General features: G+C 39.0%; 2 protein-coding genes across 6 annotated transcripts; one reads left to right on the top strand and one right to left on the bottom strand.

The window, feature by feature from the left end:
* Window positions 380-12,063, bottom strand: IRAK4 (interleukin 1 receptor associated kinase 4). Of its 2 annotated transcripts, XM_021384983.1 has the most exons (11): window positions 11,868-12,063; window positions 10,824-10,969; window positions 10,331-10,528; window positions 8,707-8,867; window positions 7,237-7,301; window positions 6,842-6,956; window positions 5,468-5,577; window positions 3,733-3,916; window positions 2,844-2,906; window positions 1,467-1,625; window positions 380-1,369 (listed from the first exon to the last, which is right to left on the bottom strand). In XM_021384983.1, exons 1-11 carry the CDS (start codon window positions 12,026-12,028, stop codon window positions 1,337-1,339), a joined length of 1,395 nt encoding a protein of 464 aa, XP_021240658.1. In that variant the 5' UTR covers window positions 12,029-12,063; the 3' UTR covers window positions 380-1,336. The 2 variants fall into 2 exon arrangements, with proteins under 2 accessions (XP_021240658.1, XP_021240659.1); XM_021384984.1 differs by lacking the exon at window positions 380-1,369 and having other exon boundaries at window positions 1,489-1,747.
* PUS7L (pseudouridylate synthase 7 like) lies at window positions 12,149-23,318 on the top strand. Of its 4 annotated transcripts, none has more exons than XM_021384979.1 (9): window positions 12,149-12,263; window positions 12,502-13,344; window positions 14,032-14,191; window positions 15,756-15,951; window positions 17,514-17,612; window positions 18,882-18,963; window positions 19,847-20,124; window positions 21,386-21,439; window positions 22,086-23,265. In XM_021384979.1, the coding sequence occupies exons 2-9, from the start codon at window positions 12,519-12,521 to the stop codon at window positions 22,407-22,409; spliced, it is 2,019 nt and encodes a 672-aa protein (XP_021240654.1). In that variant the 5' UTR covers window positions 12,149-12,263; window positions 12,502-12,518; the 3' UTR covers window positions 22,410-23,265. The 4 variants fall into 4 exon arrangements, with proteins under 4 accessions (XP_021240654.1, XP_021240653.1, XP_021240657.1 ...); XM_021384978.1 differs by having other exon boundaries at window positions 12,200-12,309; XM_021384982.1 differs by lacking the exon at window positions 12,149-12,263 and having other exon boundaries at window positions 13,207-13,344; window positions 13,880-14,191; window positions 22,086-23,318.

Raw genomic sequence — 27,023 nt, 5'->3', positions numbered from 1 at the left:
ACTGTTGCCCTTCATATACGTGGGCAACAGCATGGGTGTATTCTACCCCTAGAGCAGTAAAAAGCAGAAAAAAAAATCTAGTAAGAAACCTTCAAGTAACAGCTGGAAGAGTTGTTTAAAGAATTACTTAAACAGATTGTATTCTCATTTATAGCACTTCTTTTTTCCCCCTTCCAGCACCTGCGGTCCAGAAAGTATGTTAAGTGAAAATAACCTCTTTCATTTAGTAGTCGAGGAGTAGTCTACTGGTCCAAAGTATCTGGAATCTTATTATTCACTTCATTCCCTTCTGAGTCTGCTTTGCTATGTCAATCTTTGAATAAAGCCAAACAAACAAAAACCAACCAGACCAAAACAAAAAACCCCAAACACAGAAAGCTTTCTGTAGTAATTTTGTGTATTTTAATACTTTATTCATATACATACATGTAATTAAAAGCTTAATGATTTGACTAAAGGGAATGCAGAATCAGTCCTAACATCATTATATTGACTCCTTTAACGAAATAAACCATCAATATTTGCAATATCTCACATGGGCTCTTCTTCTAACACATAAAATAAGAAGTAACTCTAAGTCTTCCTATGAACAATGATTAAGTGGTTCGGCAACAGAGCTCACCAGAAGAAAGCCACACGTTTTTCCGCATTTGCATTGCAATGTAATTTTTCTGCCTGTACAACCTCAACACCTAGATGTTTTGCAGCATTTATTTGAATAAAACAAATCCCTAGAAGCCTTTCTAAAAAATAGTCACATTCACGGGTGTTACCAGTTTGTTCCCACTAATACAAACCCTAAACAAAAATGCTAAGATTAAGTTTGTTTATATGTGGGTACTGCTATTGCCTTCTGCAACAAGATAACAGAAGTGCCATTTACATCTACTCAACGTTTTTGTCTTCAGTGAAGAAAGGTCTAGTAGCTCTTCTCAAGAAAAAAATTGCAGAAAAACATCCACCCTGTCACTCTCACATTGCTTTGCTGAAGATACTTGATACTTGGCAAGCAAAAGTCAAATAGACTGTAATAGAGCAACGTGTTTAAACAGCTGTGTAAAGGATGTATCAGCACTGCAGTTTGTTCATACCAAGAAAAAAAAAAAAGCTTTCTCATGTTGAGGGTCCTGTGGCCATACGTGTGTGAAAAGGTTAATAAAAATTTTAGAAAATTAAAAATAGCATTATGGTGACAAGCCACCTGCATGCCTTACATGTGGACCAGAAAGTTCTGGAAGGCAGAAAAGCTGATAATGTTACACTAAGTGCTAATAAAATTCTCTATTTGCTGCTGGTCTCTACTCCATTTAGAAAACAGGTGTATCAGAAACGTGTATCAAGTTTTTATGTCTTGTAAATACTGCTGGACCTGCAAGAGAACAGCGAGAAGTACAAGTAACTGACACCATAACTACAAACAAACACCAATGGCTAAAAATAAGCCTTCAATCTGACAGGCTACATACCATCTTAATGTTTGGCCTCCTGTTTTTTTTCTCATTCAGACACTGATCAGCAAGTGAATACATTTTATGAACTGAAGTTGCATCCCAGTCACTCATCTTTACGTCAACATAATCCTCAATAGTTGCCTCCTCATCCTCAATTTCATCCTTGATGCTTAACTACAAGAGAATTGGAACCAGTGAGCAGAGAACACTGTAAGCATCTGAAGATCATGTAATCCACACGAACACTTTGACAACTTGCTTTTCAGTGTTCTTCCTTTCTTGTCTCAACCACTTTTCTAGACAAAGAATAATAACAATGGTTGGGCAGCATAATTATTCATCAGTATCCACAGAAACAGCTTATGAGGCTATAGCGTGTAATAAAAAACTGTACATTTTCAAAGCTAGGGATGCCACATCGTCTCACACTGACACCTCTTGGGGCTCCCAAAAGGACATTAGAATATACCGGTACCAATCAAATCAGACTTTATACTCCATTTAGATCCTATCTTGTGAAAAAAGCCTTCTTTTAAAAAGAAGATAAGGAAGGAAGGAAAGAAAAAAGCTCGAGGACCAAGGTCATCACAGTTTAGAAGGATAAATATTATGCCACTCCAGAAGACACAGCTTAGAGAAAGTACTCTATTAATAGTACACAGGTATTCCTAAAGCTGTGTATGTGTAAGAGGGTGATCTGCTATCAAACGGTGTGGAACAAAACCAAACCAAAATTCAGTGCTATTTCATACTTAGTAAGCAACAAAGTCTTTATATGGAAAATCTTGGATTAAGCAATTTGACATTTAAACTAAATGAAAGGCTAAACTAAGATAAAGTTTATAAAATTGTTAATTTGAAAAAGTAAGCTCAGAGATATAGTTTCCAAATTAGCAGGCTGAATTTCTAATTGAACATTAAAATCAAAACATCCCAGAATAGCCCTTACATTCTCAACTTCCCTGAGGTCAAAGAATAAGGTATTTGCAAATCATTATTACTGTTGAAGAGAAGGAAAAACGATACAGGAATGGTAAGAAGCATAAAGAATCAACTGAGATAAATACTTTAAGCCGCTCTGGTGAAAGATGAACCATCAGGCTTTGTGGTAAAACAAGGGTATGCTGGTAAAGGAAAATAGCATTGCAACAAGAAACTGTATGAGAACAAAGAGAAATATAACACAGATTGGAAGGAGATGACCTCGGGGACTGGACAGTCTCCTATCAGCTAAGAGAAAAACATCACTTCTAAAACAAAGATTGATACAAGAGCTGTTTTCATAACTACAGCTCCTGATGAATAATTTGATTGTCTCACCACCTGTTAACTGATGACAATTTTACATGGAACTATCCTGGAGGGAGAGAGAAAGCAAAAAAAGAGAAATACCAGTAACTGTGGCTCCCGGTTTTCGTCTACTGGTGGTAGACCTGTGATTATTTCTAGTAAGACCTAGAAGAAGAAAAAAAAAACACAACAGGAGAGAAAAATACATTAATCCTTAGCATACATACTGTTTGAGAAGAGGAACACACTCCTCAGCCTTTCACACAAATGCTCACAGGATCAGTATCTGTCCAATTGCACAGCCCTCTATACAACTGATTGATTCTATTGTTCCCAGCCTTATTCTCATCATCTGCTATTAGCAGTGCAGTTTGGCACTTCATTACACACCCTACAGGGTGTTGCATTAAAGCAAGATGGAAGAATTTCCCAGACATTCAGATGCAGTACCTGGCCTCCCTCCCTATGAAACTAAATGCCATCAAGAAGGGAACAGATTCATTTTTCTCCCCAATGGCAAGCAGTTGTTTGGGTTTTTTTGATTGGACATCCACTGTACTCAGCTTTCATGCAAATCCCCCACTGACACCATCCATTTGGAGATGAAATTCACTTTGGATCATTTTCTTTAAAATTTTCAGTTAACTTTCTGCGAAATACTGTGGAAAGAGTAAAAATGTTTTACGTTAATTCAAGCTAGCTAGAACTCGAAGTGTTATTTTTCTCTGGTCTTCCACACACAAATTCCCACTTTGAGATAACCACAGTAAGCATTAGCAGATTCAAAATTTTAATCAACATATTCAAATGCTTTTAAACCACTCAAAGTTTAGAAACACTATCTTAAGAGCACATTCACTGGGAGAAGGAGAAGTAATAGATCAGAGTGGACTGCTTAATTTTAGATATTCCTGATTTTGTACACTTCTACCAATATTAAATCAATCAACACATAAATAAAATCACACACAGCTTCCCTCATTCTACTTACTACTCCAAAGCTGAAGATATCAGATTTAGGCGTGATTTCTCCTCGCAGAGCTTCAGGTGCCATATAGGCTGCTGTTCCAACAACTCTGTCAGTCATGATGGTTCGTGTGAACGTTACTGATGCTCTTGCAAGTCCAAAGTCCGAAATTTTGGGTACATACATATCAGTTAATAAGATATTTGCACTGGTGAAGAGGGGAGAAAAATGAGACTTTTTCAAAACAGTAACTGGGTTTTAATACAGACTAATAACTCTTCAGTAACTAAATGCAAACTGCTATTCCGAATGTTTCTGGAAATAACAGATATTTCATTGTACTTATCCGTCTATCAAAAAATGAAGGAGTTAATTTCTTTTTTCTTGGTAGTTGCTCAATTTCAAAATAAATGGCCTTAAAGTAATTAAGAACTGGCTGACAGGAAGAAGATCCATCCTTTTTTTTTTTGTTTTGCAGGCACTAGAAAAACTGACATCAAAACAAAACCAAAGCAACCAACCAAAAAAAAAAAAACCCAACAAAACACAACAAGAAAAGCACAGCAAAACTGAGTATTGGAGCACACTGGAATTCTTAACTGTTAGATCTCTACTCAGAAGTAATAAAAGCTGGCTTTAAGGGTTTACACCTATTATCTAATATGTTGTCAATCGTTAAAAATTCCAACGTCAAATGAATACCAGTACTTGTATTCTCCTGAAAGAGAAACAATACTGCTCAATGCTGGAATAATCTACGTGCTGTGTTTCCATTTGATCTCCAGCTTTTTACTGGTCTCACAGAAAATCTGAGCGGTGAAAATGCAAGAAGTTGCAATTTGGAATCTAAGCAAAAGAAAAACAAAACCAAATCCAATCCTGCAACACAATCAACTCACACCAGTTAGAAGAGTAGAGCAGCATAAGGTAAGAAAACGTGTCCCTTCCAGGCACTACACATGTCCTGATGCTTAAGCAGGAAAGAAAGAAGAAACACGAGTTGTCAAAGCAGCAAGTACCTTTTATGGGGGAGCTGAAGCAAAAGCTACTTTCTCACAGAATGGAAGTTCACAAAACCTACACAGCCTAGATTTAGCAGAGGTGTCAGAAGCCAGAAAGCCACTGAAACATTCATCCATGACACCCAACCCATCAGTTGCTCCTTGTCAACCTACAAAAGAAGTAGGGTATCTGTATCTAGGCATGTTCTTGAAACATTTTGACTGCTCTGTCATAGCAAAAAAACAACAACAAAAAAAACAACAACAAAAAAACCCTACCAAAACATCAAACTTGCTATAACAAATAAGTGAACATACATCAACCTTAAGCTTCATAAACCTGATTTAAGTCATTTTAATGTCTTCGTACTAAATAGAAGGAAATCAAAGGAGAAGTGTTCTAGGAAAAAAATACGGTGGGTTTTCATCTGAAAAACTCCCAATTAAAAAAGTCACAATGTTCTGTTACAGCAGCTTTTTTGTTAGCAGCAATTGCAAAAGAACAGAACTCCTACGTGTCTTTGCAGCGCTCAGATAACTATTTGAAAGTGACAGATTACAACAGACTCATAATTATCTTTAGAAGCCTGTACTAGTCATGTCCTTGTGGCACAGACAAGATTATGGTAATGGATAGCACTTGCAGAAAAGATTGCACCCTTGAGTAAAGCACTGAATCTTTCAGTCTGTTTTCTCTAACGGACTTTAAAGGGGTACAACAACAAAAAATGCACCCAGTGATTGTCAGTAGCTTTTACCTTTTAATGTCTCTGTGAATATGATTATTGTCATGCAAAAAGTTGATGCCATTTGCTGTACCTTGAGCAATTTCACACCTGGTATTCCAAGAAATCGGTGGAGTGCCATCCTTGAATAAGAGAGAAAAAGAAGGATAAATGTGAAAGTCTAAAGTATATTTTTTCTAAAAACACGAAACAAAAGAACAATCCCAAACAATTACTTGCTACATTTTGTGGCTTTCAAGTGAATAATTTAAAAAAAGACAAATGGTATGGATTTCTTAATTTACTTCTTCTGAGATACATCAGTTTGTTGCATTTAGTTCTCTTCCCCACATTTTGCAGTAGATTAATTCACTTGGCGCAAAACAGTTTTCAATAATATTTAACTCCGACAATACAAGATAAGCTGCACTACAAAGAACTACATGCATCTACCCACATCTTGTGCTTTCTATAAGCACTTCTTAATCCTGCCATAGCGTCCTACCGCATCCCTCGCCTGCTTCTCAACGCCCAGACAAGAAGCAGATGACATAAGCAGGGGTTTGCAATTGCACAGTGAATCCTACTTTATCAGCAAGAACAAACAGTCAGTATACATGTTCATCATTTATTTTACCTAACCAGATGAAAACTTTCTCAATTTATACTGTAAATTTGTCCCCTTTGTACCTTTGTTTTCTACTTTAGCTTTCAGTTACCACTATTCTTTTCAGCTCACTTTGCTAATGGCCACTAAGTGGATGGATGAGCATCTTCATACACATCCCTATCGAGGACAGATCATTTCTACAGATAAGCTTTCACTGACTAACACAAAGTGATGCGGACATTCAGCTATCAGGTTAAATCTAGCTTACTGTTTGCATCATTCTAACAAGTGGTAACTAGTCCCTATGCCAAACCTAAAGGCCAAGGCCAAAAGATACATCATTTGATTAAATCAGATGAAAGCGCTGTATTTACACAAAGTATCAATTAAAAAGCACACCCTGTTTCTTTAAGCACTTCTGAAAGAGATATGCAGACTATGAACATCACATTACAGCTATTATCACAAGGGCAGTGAACAAAGGGCAATTTTACAACACAGAGTCTAGGAACTAGCAGAGAACAAGCCAATGTCAGATGTAGGAACAATACTGCAGCACCCTCTGCTCACAGCAAGTCTGTGGCATAGCTTGGTCTTCAGGATACTGGCACATCACATCATATTGTTACTCTGCTTTGACTAAGCAACACTGGGTCAAAAACACCTGTATAAAATGTTACTGGAAGACTAAGTATTATCGTACGTGTCTTACTTCTAAGTAAGTAGTAGAATACTGCTTGGCCACTAGTTTCAAAGATATTTCAGGAATAGCTCCACTTAACAAAGATTTTACTTACCAGACAAGCCAGTCTGTCAAGCAACGAACCATTGGGCATGTATTCATACACCAAACATGGCTGAGCACCATCACTTGAGAAACCAAGCAATTCTACCAGATTTTCATGTTTACACCTAAAGCAAAAAAATTCTATTCAGAGATGTTCTGCAAATCTCCTAACATTTGTGATCCCCAATCCCACATTCCAGCTCTATCACACACAGGTGCCAGCCATGTTTCTGCAGCAGTACTTAAATGTGAACCACTTGTGCTTTGTATGAAACATTCTCACTTAACCTGGAAATTCAAGTTACACTGGTAAAACAAAAAATAGGGACCACACTAACTAAGGTGTAATCTGCCAACTTAGATCTTCAGAAAAAGTTATAATGACATTTATGATCCTGTACTTACTTGGCCATAATTTCTATTTCTTGATCAAATTGCTGTTTCAAATCCTCTGCACTAACATCAACCACCTACAAAGAGAGTACTTGACATTAATATTGCTGGATGTATTAAAATGCATGATTGTTCACAAAAAATTAAATCGCAAGCCTTTCTTTTAATTAGTTACACATAACAACTGCTTAACTGTTTACCTTTTTTTTAAAAAAAAAAATCTGAACTTAGAGACAAAGAAAAAAGTATCAGAATATGATTTTTAGTTGTTTTTTTTTTTTATGTAACATTATATTATTGGAGTAATTAGCAGTTTCAGCAGTCACCAAGTTACCACAGCATGGCTTGGGTCGGACTTTTACAACCATCTCGTTTCGACCTCCCACGCTGGGCAAGGATGCCACCCACCAGCTCAGGCTGCCCAGGGCCCCATCCAACCTGGCCTTGAGCACCTCCAGGGATGGGGCATCCAAAGGCTCTCTGGGCAGCTTGTGTCAGTGCCTCACCTCCCCCAAAGCATTTATTCTGAATATGTGATCTAAGCCTACTCTTGTCCTATCACTACACACCCATGTAAAAAGTCCCTCTTCAGCTTTCCTGTATGCCCTCTTCAGGTACAGGAAGGTCACTACATAATGTCCTCGAAACCTTCTCTTTGCCAAGCTGTACTATGTACGCAGCTACCTGCCAGGCTAGCTCACTCAGCCTGTCTACACAGGAGAGGTGCTCCACTTCTCTGATTCTGATCATCTCTGCGGCCTCCTCTAGACCCACTCCAACAGATCCACGTCCTTCTGTCGCTAGGGAGCCCAGGCCTGGATGCAGCACTGCAGGTGAGGTCTCACAAGAGCAGAGCAGAGGAAGACAATCGCCTTCCTCACCCTGTTAGTCTCACTTCTTACAATGGGCCCAGGATACAGTTGGCCTTCCGGGCTGCAAGTGTACCTTGCCAGCTTGTGTTGAGCTTTTCTATCAATCAGAACCCTTCTCCTCAGGGCTGCTATCAATTCATTTTATATTCTGCCTGTATTTGTTCATTTTATTTCACTGCAGTTTCCTATTAACAGTGCTCACTAGTTATAAAATTTGTTATTCACAGAAAACATCTATTACGAAGATTAAAATTATATGGTAATACTATCTAGTTTATTTAGCATGTCAATCTCCCAATGCACTGTGCCACAGAAATTGGAAGGGAAATCTCTTCTGCCCTGCTTGCATGCAAGAGGAGGAGGAGAACAAAGGGAGCACCCTGCTCCTCCCAAGGACTGTCTGAGCCGCTGCAAGAACTAAGGAAATGCAAAATTTCACCTCTGGTCACTGTGAAAGCTCACACCATGCACAGGACTACAGGATAAGGTTCTGAACCCAACTCATATTTAATACGGTGATACTTTCTGGAAATGTATTATTGAACTCTTCATAGATGATCAAGTCTACACTATAAAGTTATTAATTGGGAAAACGTTGAGGACAACTCACAGCAGCAAGTTTCTTGACAGCCACATTTCTGCCGTTGATGTAGCCTTTGAACACAATGCCAAAGCCACCTTCTCCCAGCTTATTCCCTCCAGCTGATTCTGGTCGTTCATCAAAATTATTTGTAACACTTTCCAAATCATGAAACCAAAAATTGTGGAAATCTAAAAGACACAATAGACATTTAGCACAGAACTACATTTTCACTTAAATAACAAGCATATTAAGCAGATCCTCTCCTTGCTACAACACAAATCTTGACATATGAGCCCTATTTTCAGAGATGAAGAAGATACCATAAAAAAAAAAATGCAAATACATACATGTAATCAGCTATGCATAACTTTGGTCTCAGGTAGTGTGTAGCAGCCTTCTGACCGTATTTTTTTTTAATTAACACTCATAATACAGGTAAAATTAATTAAATGTGCAGCCAATCAAGAGAGCCCCACAGTGTGTCAGATGTAAATATACATCCCATGTTTCTGGCAACAAAAGTTGAAATTCAGAAAGGAGTGGATCAACCATGTACTAGAATACTTTCTTTAGTCACACTTTTTCCAAACTTCTTAGTCACTTCTGATAACTAAGATCCAACTTCAAAGCACAAGGTGCTAAGCAGCCTACAGAATCAGTACTGAAAGAAGGCAATAGAATTACATACAGAACAAAACAGATTACAATTTCACAGAATTGCAGTCTTGTAGGGGTTGGAAGGGACCTCTCGAGATCATCTAGTCCAACCTCCTACTAAAGCAGTTTCCCTACAGTAGGTTGTGCAGGAAAGCATCCAGGTGGGTTCTGAACATCCCCTGAGAAGACTCTCCAACCTCTCCCCAGTTTTTCCCCATGTTCAGATGGAACTTCCTGTGTTCCAGTTTGTGCTCACTGTCTCTGTCACCGGACACCACTAAAAAGTCTGGTCCCATCCACTCAATAGCTGCCCATTAGATATTTATAAGAATTGATAAGATTCCCTCTCAGTCTTCTCCAGGCTGAACAGGTCTCTCAGCTCTTCCTCATAAGGAAGATACTTCAGGTCCCTCATCATCTTCATGGCCCTCCACTAGACTCCCTCTAGAAGTTCCCTGTCTTTCTTGTACTAGGGAGCCCAAAACTGGACACACTACTCCAGATGCGGCCTCAAAAGGGCAGAGTAGAGAGGGAGGATCACCTCCCTCAAACTGCTGGCCACATTCTTTGTAATGTGCCCGTACCATTGGCTTTCTTGGCCACAAGGGCAGACTGCTGGCTCATGGCCAACCTGCTGTCCACCACAACACGCAGGTTTTTCTCTGCAGAGCTCCTTCCCAGTAGGTCAGCCCCTAACCTGTACTGATGCATGTGGTTATTCATCCCCAGGTGTAGGACTCTATACTTGCCCTTGCTGAACCTCACACCAAGGCATCAGTGTGGCTACACTACATCTCATTTTCTGACGTCTTACTTGCACAGGCTGCATTCACAGCCATACAGAACAAGAGCAAAAAGCAAAATGCTCTCTCCCACTGATGCATGAAGACACAAATACAGTCGTTACTCCAGTGCATTCCTAGGACTTATTTCACATAGGTGAAGGACAGATCAGCAAAAAACGCTACCTCATTTTACCAAACTAAGTGCCTACCTGTGTTACTAGACTGTCCGCTGCTGTTTTCTTGACTTAAACATGGAGGGGCTGAAGATTGCTTCTCTGTATTCTGAGATAAAACAGGTTTTACAGATGTCACTTCTTTTTCCTGTACAGGCTGTTGTTTCTCATGTATAGGCAAAGTTTCCTGTGAAGAAAGAGGTAATGTAACTTCTTGTGCCATCCCGACAGGTTCTGAAAATGGAATTTGGAAAAAGTGTTAACCATATTAAGAATCAGAAAAAAGAAATAACATTATGCCAGTATTTACTAAGGTTGTATACTTGCACTATGTGTAAACTGCAGGGCTTTTATTTAAACTTGGAAAATACTAGCCCACTTCCATTAAGCTCTTATTATAAACAATGGAAAATATATCCAAATTTGGTTATTTTCATGTAATCCTTACTGATTGTCCAATTACTGTGAAGGTCGTTAGCATCACACAGACAAGGGAACACAGCAAAGAATATACATGGGTAACAAATACCTGGAAGCAAAAGACTTGCTGGTGCCAGGAACTGGTTCCTAATCAGCAGATCCACGAGGTCACCAACTGTACAATTTGTTGTTCCCCAATCATAAAGCAATTCACACGTGGGACTCTTTCCCATTTGCACAAATGCCTCAAATCTCCTTAAAAAGGAAAATTAAAGCTAACTTTGAAAAAAAAAACGTAACATGGAGAACCACAAAGAAGGGAAAGAAATTAATGGTAAATAAAAAGACACAAAAAGTCACAGTATAATGAACTGTACCTTAGCAGCACAGAAGTACTGTTAACTACAGAGCTTATGAAAACGTGAGTACAATACCAACCCCCCCACCCCAATAAAAAAAATGACAGCAAAGAAATACAAACTTGGGTAAAAGTACACATTCTACATTTGTCCAGAGACTATAACGCATCTTGCATATGTCTGTGGTGCTTATTTACCCTGATTTCCTCAGTCAGTTCTCTGTGGCTATCATAGAATCGTTTGAGTTGGAAGGGACTCTTACAGGCCATCTAATGCAATCGCCCTGCACTGAGCAGGGACATCCACAGCTACACCAGATTGCTCAGAGCGATATTCAGCCTGACACTGAATGCTTCCATGGATTCATCCCCCACACCTCTGGGCAACCTGTTCCAGTGTCTGCAACCCGTTACTGTAAAAAACCTCTTCCTTATATCCAGCCTAAATCTCCCCTCTTTTGGTTTGAAACCATTTCCCCTTGTCCTATCACCACAGCCTCTGCTAAAGAGCGTGTCCCCTCCTTTCTCACAGCCCCCTGCAGACACTGACGGGCGGCTCTCAGGTCTCCCCGCAGCCCTCTCCTCTCCAGGCTGAACAGCACCAGCTCTCTCAGCCCGTCAAGACAAGTCTCACTTGTCTTGAAATGAAACTAGAGAGGAACTAGGAGGAACAGGGCTCCCTAAAGAAGCGGTATGTGAGATAGGTTCTGAGCACTTTGGGCACACAGGGAAGGCAGAGGGATGCCAATCAAGCGGCAATGAACGCGAATGCGTCACGGGACAGCCACGCGAGACCTGATGTGCGTCTGGCTGTATCTGCTCCCGCCGGCCGGGTCGGTGATGGCCGCGGCCAGACGCTTCCAGCCCTCCTGCGGATCGAGGAAGTCGGCCAGCTGCCTCAGCAGCCCGTAGCGCAGACAGCGGACGTAGGTGCCGGCGGTAACCGGCTGGCTCATCGCGGAGCCCGGAACCACCAACGCGGTGCCGGAGGACGGGGCAGAGCCGCAGGTAGCACTGGTCGGTACTCGATCCTCCCGCCGCTCTTCCGGGACGGCCCGCTGCAGCACCTCCCCTTTCCGAGGCCGTGATGCAACCTCCGCCGACGCACTACGGAGGCAACACCCGCTCCCGCTTCCTGCCGAGAGGATGTCCCGCCCTCCCGCGGCGCGGCGCGGCCTGCTGGCAAGCGGGGTAGGGAAGGCAGCTCCTCGCGGCCGTTCCCCCTCTCCTGGGCGAGGTAGCGGTGGCCGGGGGTGGGGGTTGGTGCTTGCGGCGCCCCCTGGCGGCCGCTCCGGGAGCTGGGGGCGGCTCTGCCTGCAGTGGGCGGTGGAGGAATGGTTTCCCTCCATTTTCTATTTTCTCTCTCTCCCTCTCTCTCTTTTTTTTTTTTAATTTTCTTTATTATTATTTATTTTTTCTCCTCTCGCAGCGCCGGGCAGGGGAGCCATGCTGCGCTCCCTCAGTTACGTGACCGATCACACCGGCTTCCGTGGGATCATCAAGAAGGCGCCCGGTGACTTCGTGGTGAGGGAACTGGAGCTGCCGCAGCGCCCCGCGGCGCCCCGCGATGCCAGCCCGCCGCAGCCCGGCCGGCCGGCAGGGGGACCGGCCGCTGCCTGTGCCGCAGCCAGCGCCGGGGCTGAGGGCATGGCAGGGCCCGCCCGCCGTGACCCTGTGACATCCCCTGAGCAGAGCCGGTGCGCAGGTGGGCTGAAGTCCGGCCCGGAGGCAGCCGCTCTGTTGGATTCCCTGTTGGGCAAGCCCACGAGTGAGAGGCTTAGTCAATTTGCTTGTGATCTGAAGGAGGCGTGGGACTCGGAAAGGGGTTGTGATGCCTGCCGCGGGGAGTTCTCGCTGGGAGCCGTGCTGGACAAGAGAGATCGGGCTGATTTGCACGGCGCCATCAGACAGAAATTCCCCTTTTTGGTCACTGTGACAAAGGACAACGAAATGGTTGTGAAAGGAAACGCTGACTACAGAGAACTCTGTCAGCTAGTGACTGAAAAGGAAACAAGCGATTTCTTTAGATTTTTAGACGCCAAGCTAGAAAATTCCACCTTTTCTTTTGAGCCTGATGGAAATAAGGAGCACAGAAAAGTAGTTCACCACTTCATCAATAAAAAATTTGGTAAAATTTTAGAAACAAAGTCTTTTACTGTGCCAGATGTCAGTCATAAGCCAAATATGTCAATAATGGTAAGATTCCGAGGGAAAAGTTGCTCCAGAAAGAGGTCCGCTGATGGTTTCCAGATAAAACAAGATCTTTATACAGGTAAACATTACATTTTTAGTGAAAGTGTGGGGTATTGTGGTTTTCTGCAGTAATACGGACCACCAGAATCATTTTGGAATGATATATAGGCCTGACAAACCTGTTGTTTCTGCTGAAATAAATCATTGTTAGTGCAGTGTAGTCATACTGGAAAATATGCATGACATGGATGAATCAGGTTGGTGCTGTGATTTATATAAACTGTTCAGTGTTAATAGGTGAAGTTCTTTTGGCCGTACCCCTGACACTGCTTATCCATCTCTTAGTTCACCCTGCAAGGAACTGGTGGATTTAAGAGGATGTGTTCAGGTGTTGGACAGCTTAGCGAGTTCAGATTTGATTTATGATCTCATTTCTGAAAGGTATTGGTTTCTAATCCACAGAATGTTTTTAGCAATAAGTCAGGTTACTGGAGTTGTGTTGCATTTGATCAGGTACTACTCTGAAAGCCAAGAGGAGTTTTGATTGATCTCACTTTTGTTTATTGTGTCTTTATTCTTCCCATTCAGTACTGAAAATGTCCCGTTCCCTTTAGTTTTGTAGGGTGGGAGAGGAAACGGGAACACTGTTTCTCTGCAGTTGACATGCTGTTACGGTTTGAAAGGAAGAACCTGGAATCTGCCATACCAGAACACCTGTATGATTTAGAAGTGCAAATTTCTAATAATTCTGGGATGATTGTTTCAGCTTTCACCCTTCAGAAAGAAAATCTAGAAACACTGGAAGCAATCAGCTTCTTGGCTGCTGAACTTGGAGTTCTTCCCTCAGACTTCAGTTACACCGGCATCAAAGATAAGAAGGCTATTACCTACCAACCCATGGTTGTGAAGAAGGTTACTCCTGAGAGGTACTGACATTCTGGGAGTAGGCCTATTCTAATTTGCTATTAAGTATCAACACGGTGCAAGCAGCTGCAAGGTTCGGACTGCTTTGTCTTTCCCTCCTCCTGTTTTAGACCACAGTGGCAATGGCTTTAATATTTTGTGGCTTTAGGGTATATACAATGTAGCATTGAAGCCCCCCAGTTGGGAATTTAAAGAAAAATTTTCTTGACATACTGTGAATATACAGTATTATCTGGGACGGTATCCAATTCATGATTATGTGATCCACTTCATAATTTAAGTTCTATCTACTGGCTGGAGGAAAGAGGAAACTTATACCATGTGACCCAACAGTTTTAGCTTGTGGTCCACAGACAATAACTTAAAAGCCTTACAGAGATAAAAAACAAACAAGAAAAAAAACCTCTGAAGTAAATCACTGCAGTTATACTTTGGACAGATACTCTTTTTGAGTGCTCAATATCAACTTGTATTATACTGTGGTGCATGGAAACCTGAGACTAAGTAAAGAAGATGCCAGCACACACATGAGGATAGAAAATACATTCTGAATAGCTTGCTCATAATACAAGACGTACTCATTTTTGCCAACACAGTAAATAAATAAGTATTAAAGTTCTGCAGCTGCAGTAAAAAAAATTGCTGGTGTAAAAACCACAACTTATTTCTTCCTCAGTTTTAACTTCCTACTGTTTTTTAGTCTTAGCAACGTAGAATGCTTTTCAAATAAAAGAAAGTAGAATTTATGTTTTTAAGGTTCAGTACTAAAATATCAGTAGTAAAACTCCATTGCAAACTAGGCCATTTGTTCAAGAGAATTAGCAAAATTTTGCTTTAATGTATAAATGATTAAGCAAAATGGTTGCTTCCAGGCTGCTGGTTTACCAGGAAAAATAATTTACTAAAGTGTTACAATGTTGTTTAGAATGTAAGCTGAAAGTTTCCCTTGAGTTTACTTACTTTCTTACACATAAGAACAAAGAGATTGAATGGATGCCTTAAAGGGCAAATACTTTAACTGTCAGCTGCATTTCCCATTGCAAGCATATGCAAGCATACTCAGAATCGATGTTCTGAGTTTGTTTTGTTAAGACTTTCTTACCAAGAAAGAGCGAATTGTGTTTTGGAGGCTGCTAGAGTGGCAGACATTCCTTTTTCTCTCTTTTTCTCCTCTCCTATTCTCTCTTCTTCTTCTTTCATATCCTTTTCTCTTTTCATGAAAAGCAGATTTCTAGGACTGAAGATTAAATAACTCCTTTTTTTTCAATAAAAAATATAAAATTCAGTTTAGCTGCCCTGAGAATGCTCAGTGAATTGCTTAATTCCCATACCTGTCAAGATACAAAACATAAGCGTGACTGAAGCAAACAGTCTGAAAGTATTTATGGACTACAGCTAAATTTTTAGACTAGTATCTCTACATTTGATTTTATTTTTTCTGTTTTAAATCTCTTTTGAATTCTATGATGTTTTTTTAATTCTAGTGTAAAGGTAAAGAAGACTTTATTACAAGTTGTATAGCTTTAATTGCAAGTGGCTCATAATTTCTCCCAATTATTTATGCAGGTTGAAAGAAATTGAAAGCAAAATGGAAAAAAAGGGCATGAGAATACACAACATACATTCAGCAAACCAGCATCTTAGACTTGGTCAGCTGAAAGGCAATCACTTTGATATAGTTGTGAGAGACCTCAAACACCACAGTCATGACTCTCCTGTAAATTTGAAAGAAAGAATATCTGAAGCAATGGAAAATATTGAGGTAAAAAGCCACATGGCTGCCAATAAAGAGCAGGGTTATCATGGCAGAATAATAGCACTATTTCCCTCTTTTTGACACTTTTTTGCTATTTTATGGCTTTCTTGCATTACTCAAGGAACTGGGAACAAAGCTGCCTTCTGAAGGGGGACTGAAAGTGCAGTCATTCTGTGCTACAAACTTCAGACCCCAACATGGTGCCGAAAGATGGGATGTTTGGTAGTAAATTAGTATTGATCTATGGGCTATCATGGCATGGATCTAAGGCCAACCAAAGTGCTGGGTTTCACAGTGAAAAAATATACATGTCAACTGCTTGCCTTTTTTGGTCATATGAAGAAAATACATGGTTGGCTTAGGTGAAAAAAAAAAAGTATACTTCCGTGACATAAATACCTGTGAAATGTCTTTAGCAGACAAAGAAGATTCTCTGAAATTCAGTGGATTTTGATTGTAGACCCTGAAGAAAATGTCATCATCAGGCATTCTTAGATTACTGAGAAATATAGAAGAAAGTCATGGAAGAGGAAAAGTTTTTTTGGCAGTAATTTTCTTACCCTTTCTTTCTAAGTAATAACTACTATACCAATTACTTTAAGAAGATTAATCCTGAAATAAAGACTTTATCGTAAATTATCTAGTATGCAAAAACAGAATAAATGATATGTACTGTAGGAAATGTTGGAAATTAATTACTACTGAAAAATGGAACACATAACCAACTGGTTCTTTAATGCTTTTCTGTCTTCTACATCTCACTTTGTTTGTTTTGCTGTTTGGGAAAATGAACACAAATGCCTTCGGTTGTGTCTTGCTTTCTTAGATTTAACCTATTGGTCAGATGATGAATGACAGAAATGACGTATGTATTGATCCAAAATAAGGATTTTTCATCCTCCACGGCAACAAAATTGCATGTTGGTCCTAGGGGAATCCAAAACAAGGTTATATAATTTGAATTGATTTTCTACCCCACAAATATTTATTCATTATTCTTTTTTAGAAAAGGGTAGCGGTCACGTGGCTGTGATTTTACTGCCCTCATGTGACCTAGCACTCATCAAGGGATTTAAAATCCCGGTTAGCAGAAATGCTAATTCTTGCTCTTTACTATTTTAATAATTGTGCAAACAATCTCATGAGAAAAAAAGATGAGTATTTTAAGGAAAAAATGTCCAACAGCTGTTACTGTTCACTACATGTGCTATGCTTTGTTTGTTTCAGTAGAGATTTTATAGTTTGGCACATAGAAAGAGCTCAATTACCTTGACTTGAACTGTAGTAGTTTTTATAATAATTACATAGAAACTGTTTTGTTTCATTTACCTATTTTTTTTTGAAGGATGAGAAGAACAAAACTTGCTTGTCTTTTTAGATGTTGCTAAGTTAATTGCCAAAATATTGTAATGAATCGGGAGTTACAATTTTGTTATCTATTATTTCTAATTTAAAAAGCAGTGTATGTACTTTGAGTATAAATATAGAAGTATGTGTGTTGCATGCTTGATCTCACTAACTAGCTATTATTTTGATGTTTTTAATATATTAATTCTTTCTAATTCTAGGCAAAAGGTTTTGTGAATTATTATGGACCTCAGCGGTTTGGACAAGGACAAAATGTTCAGACAGATCAAATAGGATTGGCTCTACTGAATGAAAAAATGGTATTTTCATTGTGTGATTTAAGTACTTACTGTCAAGTTCATTTCATGTTATACTTGCCATGTCTGGTGCTCAGTGACTTTCCCAGTGAGCAATTTCATTTGTGAGATAAACCCATATGTGTGCTGGAAGTAATTGCCAAATCAGTTTTGACAACACAAGCATGAAGACTTTCATTCTGAATTAGAAAAATCTGTTTTAATCAGTAGGTGTAGCTGTAAGCAGCTCAGGAATTCTTCTTTCTATATAACATGATTGTCATCACTCCTCTTCTCAAGGAAGTTGTTGCATTCTTACAAAGGTTGAACACTAAAATGAAGCTATATTTATACAATACTTGTTTGGGATCCTTATTGCCTCCTAACCTAAAGAGTTTTCTTTATCCTACTGGAGATCTATACTCTTAGAAAGGTGGCAAGATACTACACAGGACCATACAAAAGGATTTGCTTTTTCACTACCACAGTAATTTATTTGCTGTATAGGAGAGGTGTCTGCTTTCCATTATTCCTTGGCTACTTTCCCAAAATCTTAGTTCTGAGTAAGTGTTCCCATGTAAGCTATGGAGACCTTACTTCTTAAGTAATAATTTGTAAGATAAGAGTCATATACTTTCCAATGCATGTAGCATAGTGTTTGGCACAGGTTTAAAACAAAATCAGACTCTTAAAAGTCGAATGAATACTTGAGTATCCTCTTCCTCTAATCTTGTTTTGATTCTGAGAAGTCAGGAAAACTTATCCTCCAAATACAGGAAGAATCTGGCATTTTGCATGTTAATATTAGCAGTTGATGCCATGTATCAATCCTCGCAGAGTAATGCTATAAATATCTAATCTAAACTCAGTTACTTTGCAATTTAAAACACGTAGAAACTATTTGTATTAAAAATGTACCAGTATATGCTTGCACAGTCCAGTAGAGAGGAAAACAAGAACAAAAACATTAATTAAACAGATGGACAGAGAGAGTCACAGATTGATGTATGTGGCAGCAAATTGTGTCTCCACTGGGACTGCAAGTAGCAGGGGTTAGTTTAGGGCTTTCTCAGTTACGGTGTCAGATGAGTATAAAAGTAAATAGTTGTTGCCTCTCTGTGTGAGACTGTGAGAAATGGTATGTCTGTGTTACAGGAAACATGCTGGAGGGAAAGAGGAAGGAACTTTCCAGCTCAGTATAGAATGATGGCACAGATTTGCATGCATTATTGTCTGTTTCATTCAGAAATGGTTATTTTTAAATGCAATAAATGTAAATTATGTTTTTTAAAGGTGAAAGCTGTGAAGTTATTCTTCACGCCTGAAGATACTGATGACCCTGTAAATAATGCCAAAAGATACTTTCTTCAAACTGGTAAGTCCACTTAAATTGTCTATAAATCTATTCAGTGTAGGTACTGTGAGGGAATAAAGTGTTGCTGAGCAGAGTGATACTTCTTGTTTTGCTGTCTCTTTGTACCACTTAGAGCTTATTCCAAGGAGCTCATGAGACTTTCATATCTAATTTTTGAAAATAAGTTGAAAATCAGGCCTTATATGTGCAAAATAGTGGAATACTACTATATTTCCAGTGCAAGACAGTGCAGAAACCAATGCAGCATATTGCTGGAAAAGACTACAGTTGTTTTTTTTGAAGCAATTTTGGCCTACTTCAGGCTGTTTACTTTTGAAATATAATTTTTCCTCTCCAATTTAAAAGGAAGTATGGAGAAAGAGGCACCTAACTCGCACTCAACACTTACCATGGTTGGGCATCTGATTTTCTGAATTTTCTGTGTTAATCTTATATCTTGTTTTTTGCATCTTTAGGCCTGGCTTTTATGTCTTTTTAATTACTTATCTTCTTCTATGCTTTCCTGTGATCCACATTTGTTTTTTGATCTGAATTCAACAAAATTTACCAAAGACACAATCTGCTAAGTAAACTGCTCTTTGTCATATTTATTGCTGCTGTCATTCAACTTAATTTTCCCTCCAAAACTAGAAATCTTGAGTGCTCTTGACTTCAGATGTTTGATCTTTTGAGATCTTCCATGTGTTAGCTTGCCTGTCATTGTAGGTTGATAGAATGGCTACAATGTATGGCTTCAAGAGACACAGATACTTTTCATTGGATGGATAAGATAAGATGGTCCTTCTGTGCTGCACATTGCTATATGGCGCTTGTGGTTTTTTTCCTGTCTGGAAGTATTTGAAAAATCGATGATAACTTACGTGGTTATTTTTGTTTATATCAGAAGATGCAAAGGGAGCACTCACGATGCTGCCAGAATTTAAAGTGAGAGAGAAGATGTTGTTACGTGCTTTACATCGCTATGGTGTAAATCAAGAAGGTTGTACTAAAGGATGGCTCAGTATTCCTCATTCGATGCGCATATTCTACATCCATGCTTATTGCAGTCAAATATGGAATGAAGCGACATCGTACAGGCTGAAGACTTATGGTTCCAAAGTTGTTGAGGGTGATCTAGTCTTCTTAGAAGAAAATGACGAAAGCCTTTCCCTGAATGACAAGGTGAGTTTTTACAAAGTAGTTCTTGTAAAATAAAAATTTGCTTAATGCACTTGAATACATGAACATGTCAGACAATAATCAAGTGCTTTCATTTTGATTTGTCCATTTAAATACTTAGTGACAAAGGTGAAAAAAGTGAGCATTTTAGTTTGATTTACTACAAATAGATATATGTGCTAGATGTATTTTAACAGCTTTTATCTATTTTGACTATTTTATTCAATGGAGGAGAAGAAACAGAATGGCAAAGTTGATGTAAGAACTTAGCCTGCATGGCGTGTGATGCTCTTCTTAGGATCTTACTAGGAAAAACCTTCAGGGTGAACCTATATTCATAGAATCATAGAATGGTTTGGGTTGGAAGGGACCTTTAAGATCACCTAGTTCCAACCCACCTGCTATGGGCAGGGACACCTCCCTCTATTCCAGGTTGCTCAAAGTCCCATCCAGCCTGGCCTGGAATGCTTCCAGGGAGGGAGCATCCACAACCTCACTGGGCAACCTGTTCCAGTGTCTCACCACCCTCACAGTAAAGAATTTCTTCCTGATATCTCTAAATCTAAATCTTCTAAATCTACCCTCTTCCAGTTTAAAGCCATTTTCCAGTTTAAAGCCATTTCCCCTTGTCCTGTTGCTACTGTTATCAGCCAGTATAGATCTAGGTCTTGCTCTCAAGGTCAGACCTTACCATTTTTACTGTAGAGGCATTTAACTTTCTCCTAATCATCAGCTAAAGCATATAATTTTGCAGTGTTTTACTGGAAAATTAACAGGGTTGTGCTTAGGTATAATGCATCTCCTTTACTGAGTGGAAATTCTTATAGATCTGAAGCAAGAGTAATTGAAAGGTTACTGAACAATTTCCAGTCCCTGAAAAGAGTAACTGTTTCCATTGTGATTTTTCATCAATAATATTTTTGAGAATAGATGTTAATAAACCAAGTAGATCAAATCATATGAAAAACAGAGCTGCTAAATGCAGTACTACCTTACTGAATTTAATGTATGTTCCTATTTAATGTAACACATTCTAATTTGTATTTTTTTTCTTTTGGTGATACTAACACAAAATTGCAGTTCACTTTATATTAAGCGTCTCTAATATTTTTAGATGGAAATAGATTACTTGCCCTTATAGTAGTCAAATAAGATCAGAATCCTTTAAAAGTTTAGGAGTTCAGTGCATGATTCCTAGAATAATCTGTATGCTTTATTTCAAAAAAGTTTGTTTTTCTTAACACCTCTTTAAATGTTTTGTCAGGTTCATGTTGTCACAGCTGTAGATGAGTCAGCTAACAAATACTCTATACATCAAGTAAGTCTGTATGAAAAATTCTGTGTTGTTGATTTCTATTTGATTAAAATGTTTTGTTTTAAAAATAATATGATTAAATTAACTGGTGCAGTCTCATTTCCTACCAGAATGCACACTGAAGAAAATATGTGTGAACTAACCTCCACTCTCAAAACAACGAGAAGGGAAGAGTATTTACTTTGTAATGGAAGTTCTTACAAAGTCATTTGCAGTATGGTAATGCTTTCCTTGAAGTTGAATGTAAACACTTGAAATTTTTTTTAGTATATATTTCTGGGAAAAATGCTCAAGGGTCATTGATGTGATTTTTGTAGGTTCAGAGTATTGTGAAGTCATACATATGCAACTTAATGTCTTCATTGCTGTATCTTTCCCAGCAAACAAGGAAATTCGTGTTAGTGTACTTCTAGTTCATTTTAGAAATCATGACGTATTTATTATCTTGTTCTGCTTTTCCTTTAAATTACATCCAAGATACCTGCCTTGCACAGTTGTTTTTAGCAAAAACAAAAAAACAAAAACAAAAAAAGCTGCCTTTTTGCCTTTTCACGCCCCAAACACATTTAAAATTGTAATCATATGTCTTTAAAGGGAAATTGCTGGGCTTTATTTTACTTTTCTCTCTCTTTTTTTTTTTTTTTTGAAGGTTGTTCTCCCAATGGTGGGACACAGTATCAAGTATCCAAGTAATAAAGTCGGGCAGTGGTACCACGAAAGACTTTCTAAGGATGAGCTGCAGATGTGCAAATTCCGAGTGCCTCCATTGCAACTGAATATACCTGGTTGCTACAGACACATTTTGAAAAACGTTCAGAATCTTTCCTATTTTTTGGAAGGCAGCGAAGAAGGAGGCGAGATTGAAGACAAGCATCTGAATGAGTCAAAAGTATCTCTTCACATATCGTTTGACCTTGATCCTTCATGCTATGCAACAGTCTGTCTCAGAGAAATAATGAAATGTGACTTTTAAGATTTCAGTTAATGAAAGATTGCATTAATATTATACCAATGGTGATATTTTTTGTATAACACACAAAAAAAAAAAGGGAAATCACAATTTCAAACTAGGAACAGGAAAAATTAATAGATTGAGATTCATACTGACTGGGGAAGAAAACCATCAAAATGTTTCAGAAACATTCCAAACCCTCAATGCAAATCTGGAGTAAAAAAGGCAAAGCTATGTGTCGTGTCAGACAGGTTTAACAGGACTTAAGGAAGCTGTGGGCTGCAAGCATGAATTTCACACTTGCATAGACATCCAGCTTGCAAAGTTATATCCTGGAAACATGTTTGCAGAATGCAAATGTATGTTTTATTTCATAGTAATTTTTTTAAAAGCTGGTTTATACTAAATATTCAGGGACACCAAATAGCAATTATGTCGCAAGTTGTAGCCTATGGGTACCTAACCAAAAAGCTGCTGTGCTGAGATTCACTGAATATATTGTGTTTTCATTGCATTCTTGTACCAAGTGTTAAGAGGTAGAAGTCCTGAATCAAGAGTCACAGATTACCTGGCACATTGTCAGTCATTTGATGAATACTAGAATTTAAATTAATGCTGATGATTCCAGGATTAAGTCATCCATAGCTTTTTAGTTAGTGCTTATTCAAGTAAGCTCAGCAAGATGAGAATTGTAACTATAATTGCAAAAGCGTTCATAGTAAAAAGACAAACACTGTTTTATTGTTCACAGGATGCAGATTCTGTTCCTATTACTGTAAAGTTTTTTGGTGACAAAGAGTTTTTAATGGAACCACCTTGGGGGAAAAAAAAAAACAACGTTTATATTCTTTTATATTTTATATTTTAAAAGTTAACTGTGATTAAAAAGAGTGCATTTGTGGACAAAGGAAGAACAAAGAATGTAATTTACCTTGACGTTTGCATGGCTATTCTTGTAGCAAAGTTAAGAGGTGTTTTCTAGTTGGGTTTACAGATGAGATAAAACAAAAAAGTGGTTGGAGGAGGTTAGGAGAGTAGTGGTTAATGGGTCATGTCTTAATTGGAGTGAATACCCTAGGGGTCTCTCCTGGGCTCTGTGCTATTTAATGACTTTGTCAGTGACCTGGAAGAGGGCATGGAGTTCACCCTCAACAAGTTTGCAGATCACACCAACTTAAAGGAACAAAGGGAAATGCTGGGGGATCCGTCTGTCTTTCAAAGGGACGTAGACATGCTCAAGGAATGGACCAACAGGAACCTTAGGAGAGTAAAAGGAGAAATGCAAAGTGCTACCCTTGGGAAGAAAGCACCCCTGCAGCAGCCATGTGCCCTGGCAGCAAGGACCGCCAGCAATCTCCTGAACTGGGTTAGCAAGGACAAAGCCAATAGATCAAAGGAAAGATCTCAGTTTTCGGCATGTTAGATCACATTTAAGTTCTATGCTCAACTTTTATCCCCAGCACAAGAAAAATGAGTTTAATGAAGAACTCCCAGGCTAGGTGGGGTCTGAGCACTTGTCCTTGGAGGAGAGGATGAAGGAACTGGGCTTCCTCAACCTGGAGAGGAGACAGGTTTGGGGTGGGGTTGGAAACCAACAGCAGCTCCCAGTGCCTGTGGAGAGGTTAGCAAGAAGATGGAGCCAGGCTTCACTGTGGTGCATGGTAGGAGGAGATAAAGGGCATAAACTGAAATGAGAGGTTCAGCCTGGTTATAAGGAAATACTTCTGTTCTGTATAAAGACAGTAAGGCAGTGAAACAGGCTGTGCAGTCTCCAACCAAGGAGATTTCCACAGCCCAACTAACAGAGCTCTGAGCTACATGGTCTGATCTCAGAGGCAGCCCTGCTTAGCTGACCAGAGATCCATTCCAGCCTCAATTACCCTGCTATTCTAAGCAGTATGGCATGAGTGTCTATTCAAGCTGTAGATGGCAGTATGACTTAAAAGTAAAATGGAACAATCTACACATTTTTACTGAGAGAATTAGTAACATGAATTGAATTTTGTTTATGGCGTGAGTCCTTCAGTTGTTGGAACAGCGAAGCAAGATAAATCTCCAAAGGTTGGTAAACCATTTATTTATGCAACTTTTATAGAAATACAACTCCCATGATTTCAAAGCTGTCATAAAATTGTGTAGCAATGATGAGTCTGTTTATTTCACTGCTTTAAATAAGAGGATTACTCTGTAAGTCTGTGTAAGTCATTCAAAATTTGACTCTTACCTTTAGTATGGGAAAATAGACTGTCATGCAAACAATAGCTACAGAGCCACTGTAGGCGACTTAGAATGCTTGCCCTATTACAGTGCTTGCTTTGCACCTCAGTTTTATGGTATGCACTCAAACTGACTGAAAAATCCATTTCCAGCTTTGTTCCTGTCTTTGCTTTTCAGTATCACCTCTTCTGTCTTCCACCTGCGTTTAAAAATACTCTTCTTCTATAAACTTATTTTTAACTCAGGTCATCTTGCTACAGCACTGCTCAAAAAGAGTTGTCACAACCGACATGGTAAAGTGCAGACAAGATGTTGCATGCAGTTACAACAACCAGAAGAAATAATTAGCTCTGAATATTCTATTTAAACTACTGTGGTCTTCTTCCACATAGCTCAAAACAGCCTTGAAAACCATCTCATCACAAACAAGATTTGAATACTTTGCATTAAGAGTTGATCCTTGATTTGGAAAGATGCGAAAGGTCAGATTAAAACATTTTTGACTGAAGGCATTCTGTTTAAAAATAAAAGATCAGAAGATGGTGCTCACAGAGTTCCTCTATAATCATTTTAGGCTCATTTGTCAGTACTGCTATTGAACACTAAAAGATCTAATCTTCTTAAGAAAATCATTCTTTCAGCAGCTTTATGTGAAAGAGCTAATTATGTGTGTCGATGGGTTAAATTCCTTTAAGATAAAAGTTCTAGTAGGGAAAAGTCAGATTAGCTGTTTGAGTGTTTATATGCTAAACATCCTGATGATGTCAGTGGGCATTTATTGTTAAATAATTCTCTAAATCTCACCAGCTTTTTTTGCAGGATTATGTCTGTGAACTGTTGAATTGAGGGAGTTTTGTATGAGTGCAGTACTCAGCTTTTTAAGGCTAACCTACATAAGCAAAACAGCTGTGCCCGTGCATTTGGAAAAGAAGATAATCGCTGTGCACTGATCTGAGTTTAAGGAAAAGATTGATGTCTTGGTGATCTCTCATCTTACTAAGTACTTCTATTGCCACCATCCTTTTCTGATAAGCCTTAAAGCACTTTGCTAATACTAATGAAGACAGGCCTCCGATTCTGTTTCTAACAAAAGGGCTTTTAAGTTCAATAGCCAGTTGATTTTTTCAACAGATGTGATAGGTAATTGAGCATTTGAATGGGAAAAAATGGAAATGTACTTAACCTGTGGAATCCTGTTACCTTTAATTCATCATGAATTTGATGAGTATTATCCTCAATAAGAATATACACATTTTCAGATCTTCCAGAATGAGATGGATTGAAATTACATTCTTATTATAAAAGCTGTTCAGAAGCCAGGTAGATGTGTGATTATTGGCCCAACTCACTTATCCAATCCCATTATCTCCTCTCTTAGTGTTGATGTCTCTCAGTTGGTGATCTGATCTGTCACACCCAGCTGATGAGCACAAACTCCTTTCTATTCCCTTGAAGAACTTCTGCTCATTATAAAAGCTCAAGGAATCAAGCTGAGAAACTATTAACGCTTTCCTTTCTCTCATTCCCTAGCCCTGCCTTCCAGCACATCGGTTCCTTTTTGATTTGTTTTAGATGAAGCCAAAAATTGAGCTCCAGCTGCACACCAGGCCCACTTTACACTGAGCTAGAGGAACAAGGGTAAAAACCAGAGGTTGATTATTTGGGCAGCTTCAAACTCTACACGAGCATGTTCCATTGTGAAGCCTAAGCAACATTAAGCCTGAAGTAAAAAAACTGAATTGCACATTGTATAGGTGGAGTGACCTCAGGACTCCAAATATGTTCATCTGCTTCTGTTGCACCTAATAGCTTCCTCATGTGGCATTATTTAAGCATATCACGTTTCAGAGAAGGCATAATCAATTAAATCATTTTAGCAGCATCTGAATTTTCTTCATTCTTCTTAGTGGAAGTCAGAATCTTGTATTACAGCAGTTGAAATGTGTTTTCAGCTTCTTCGCCAGTGTTTCTACCTGCCTAGAAGAGTGAAGTTTTTAATTAGCTCTCAGTACTTCAGGTGCTAGTGGTAAGATGTAACGGGTATCTTCCTTTGGAACATTAGAGGTTTGGGGATGAGAAAATTAGGACATATTTAGTGTGTTTTCTATGTATGCAGCAGCAGAACTGAGATAATGAGGGAACTCAGACTCCTCAAGGATGTGCGTATGCTAAGCAGGAAATTTGAGAGTGTTGATAACAATTCAACTACTACTGCTGAAAAGCCAATTCTTAAGAGGCAGCATCCCATAGAAAATCAAGTTAAGCACTCAGTCTTCAAATATTTGGTCTGTAAGTTTGGCGTTAACTGTATCAGTTAAGAATGCAAATTTTAATCCTAAATTTATACCTAAAGGTCTGATACAACATATTGAAACAGGTGGGACTGCAAACCACTACTATCTTAGCCAAGGAGAAAGT

The sequence above is a fragment of the Numida meleagris genome, chromosome 1 (genome assembly GCF_002078875.1).
Source record: "Numida meleagris isolate 19003 breed g44 Domestic line chromosome 1, NumMel1.0, whole genome shotgun sequence".
Taxonomy (NCBI): domain Eukaryota; kingdom Metazoa; phylum Chordata; class Aves; order Galliformes; family Numididae; genus Numida; species Numida meleagris.
Note: the sequence above shows the minus strand (reverse complement) of the source record. Positions and strands in the feature narration are given on the sequence as shown.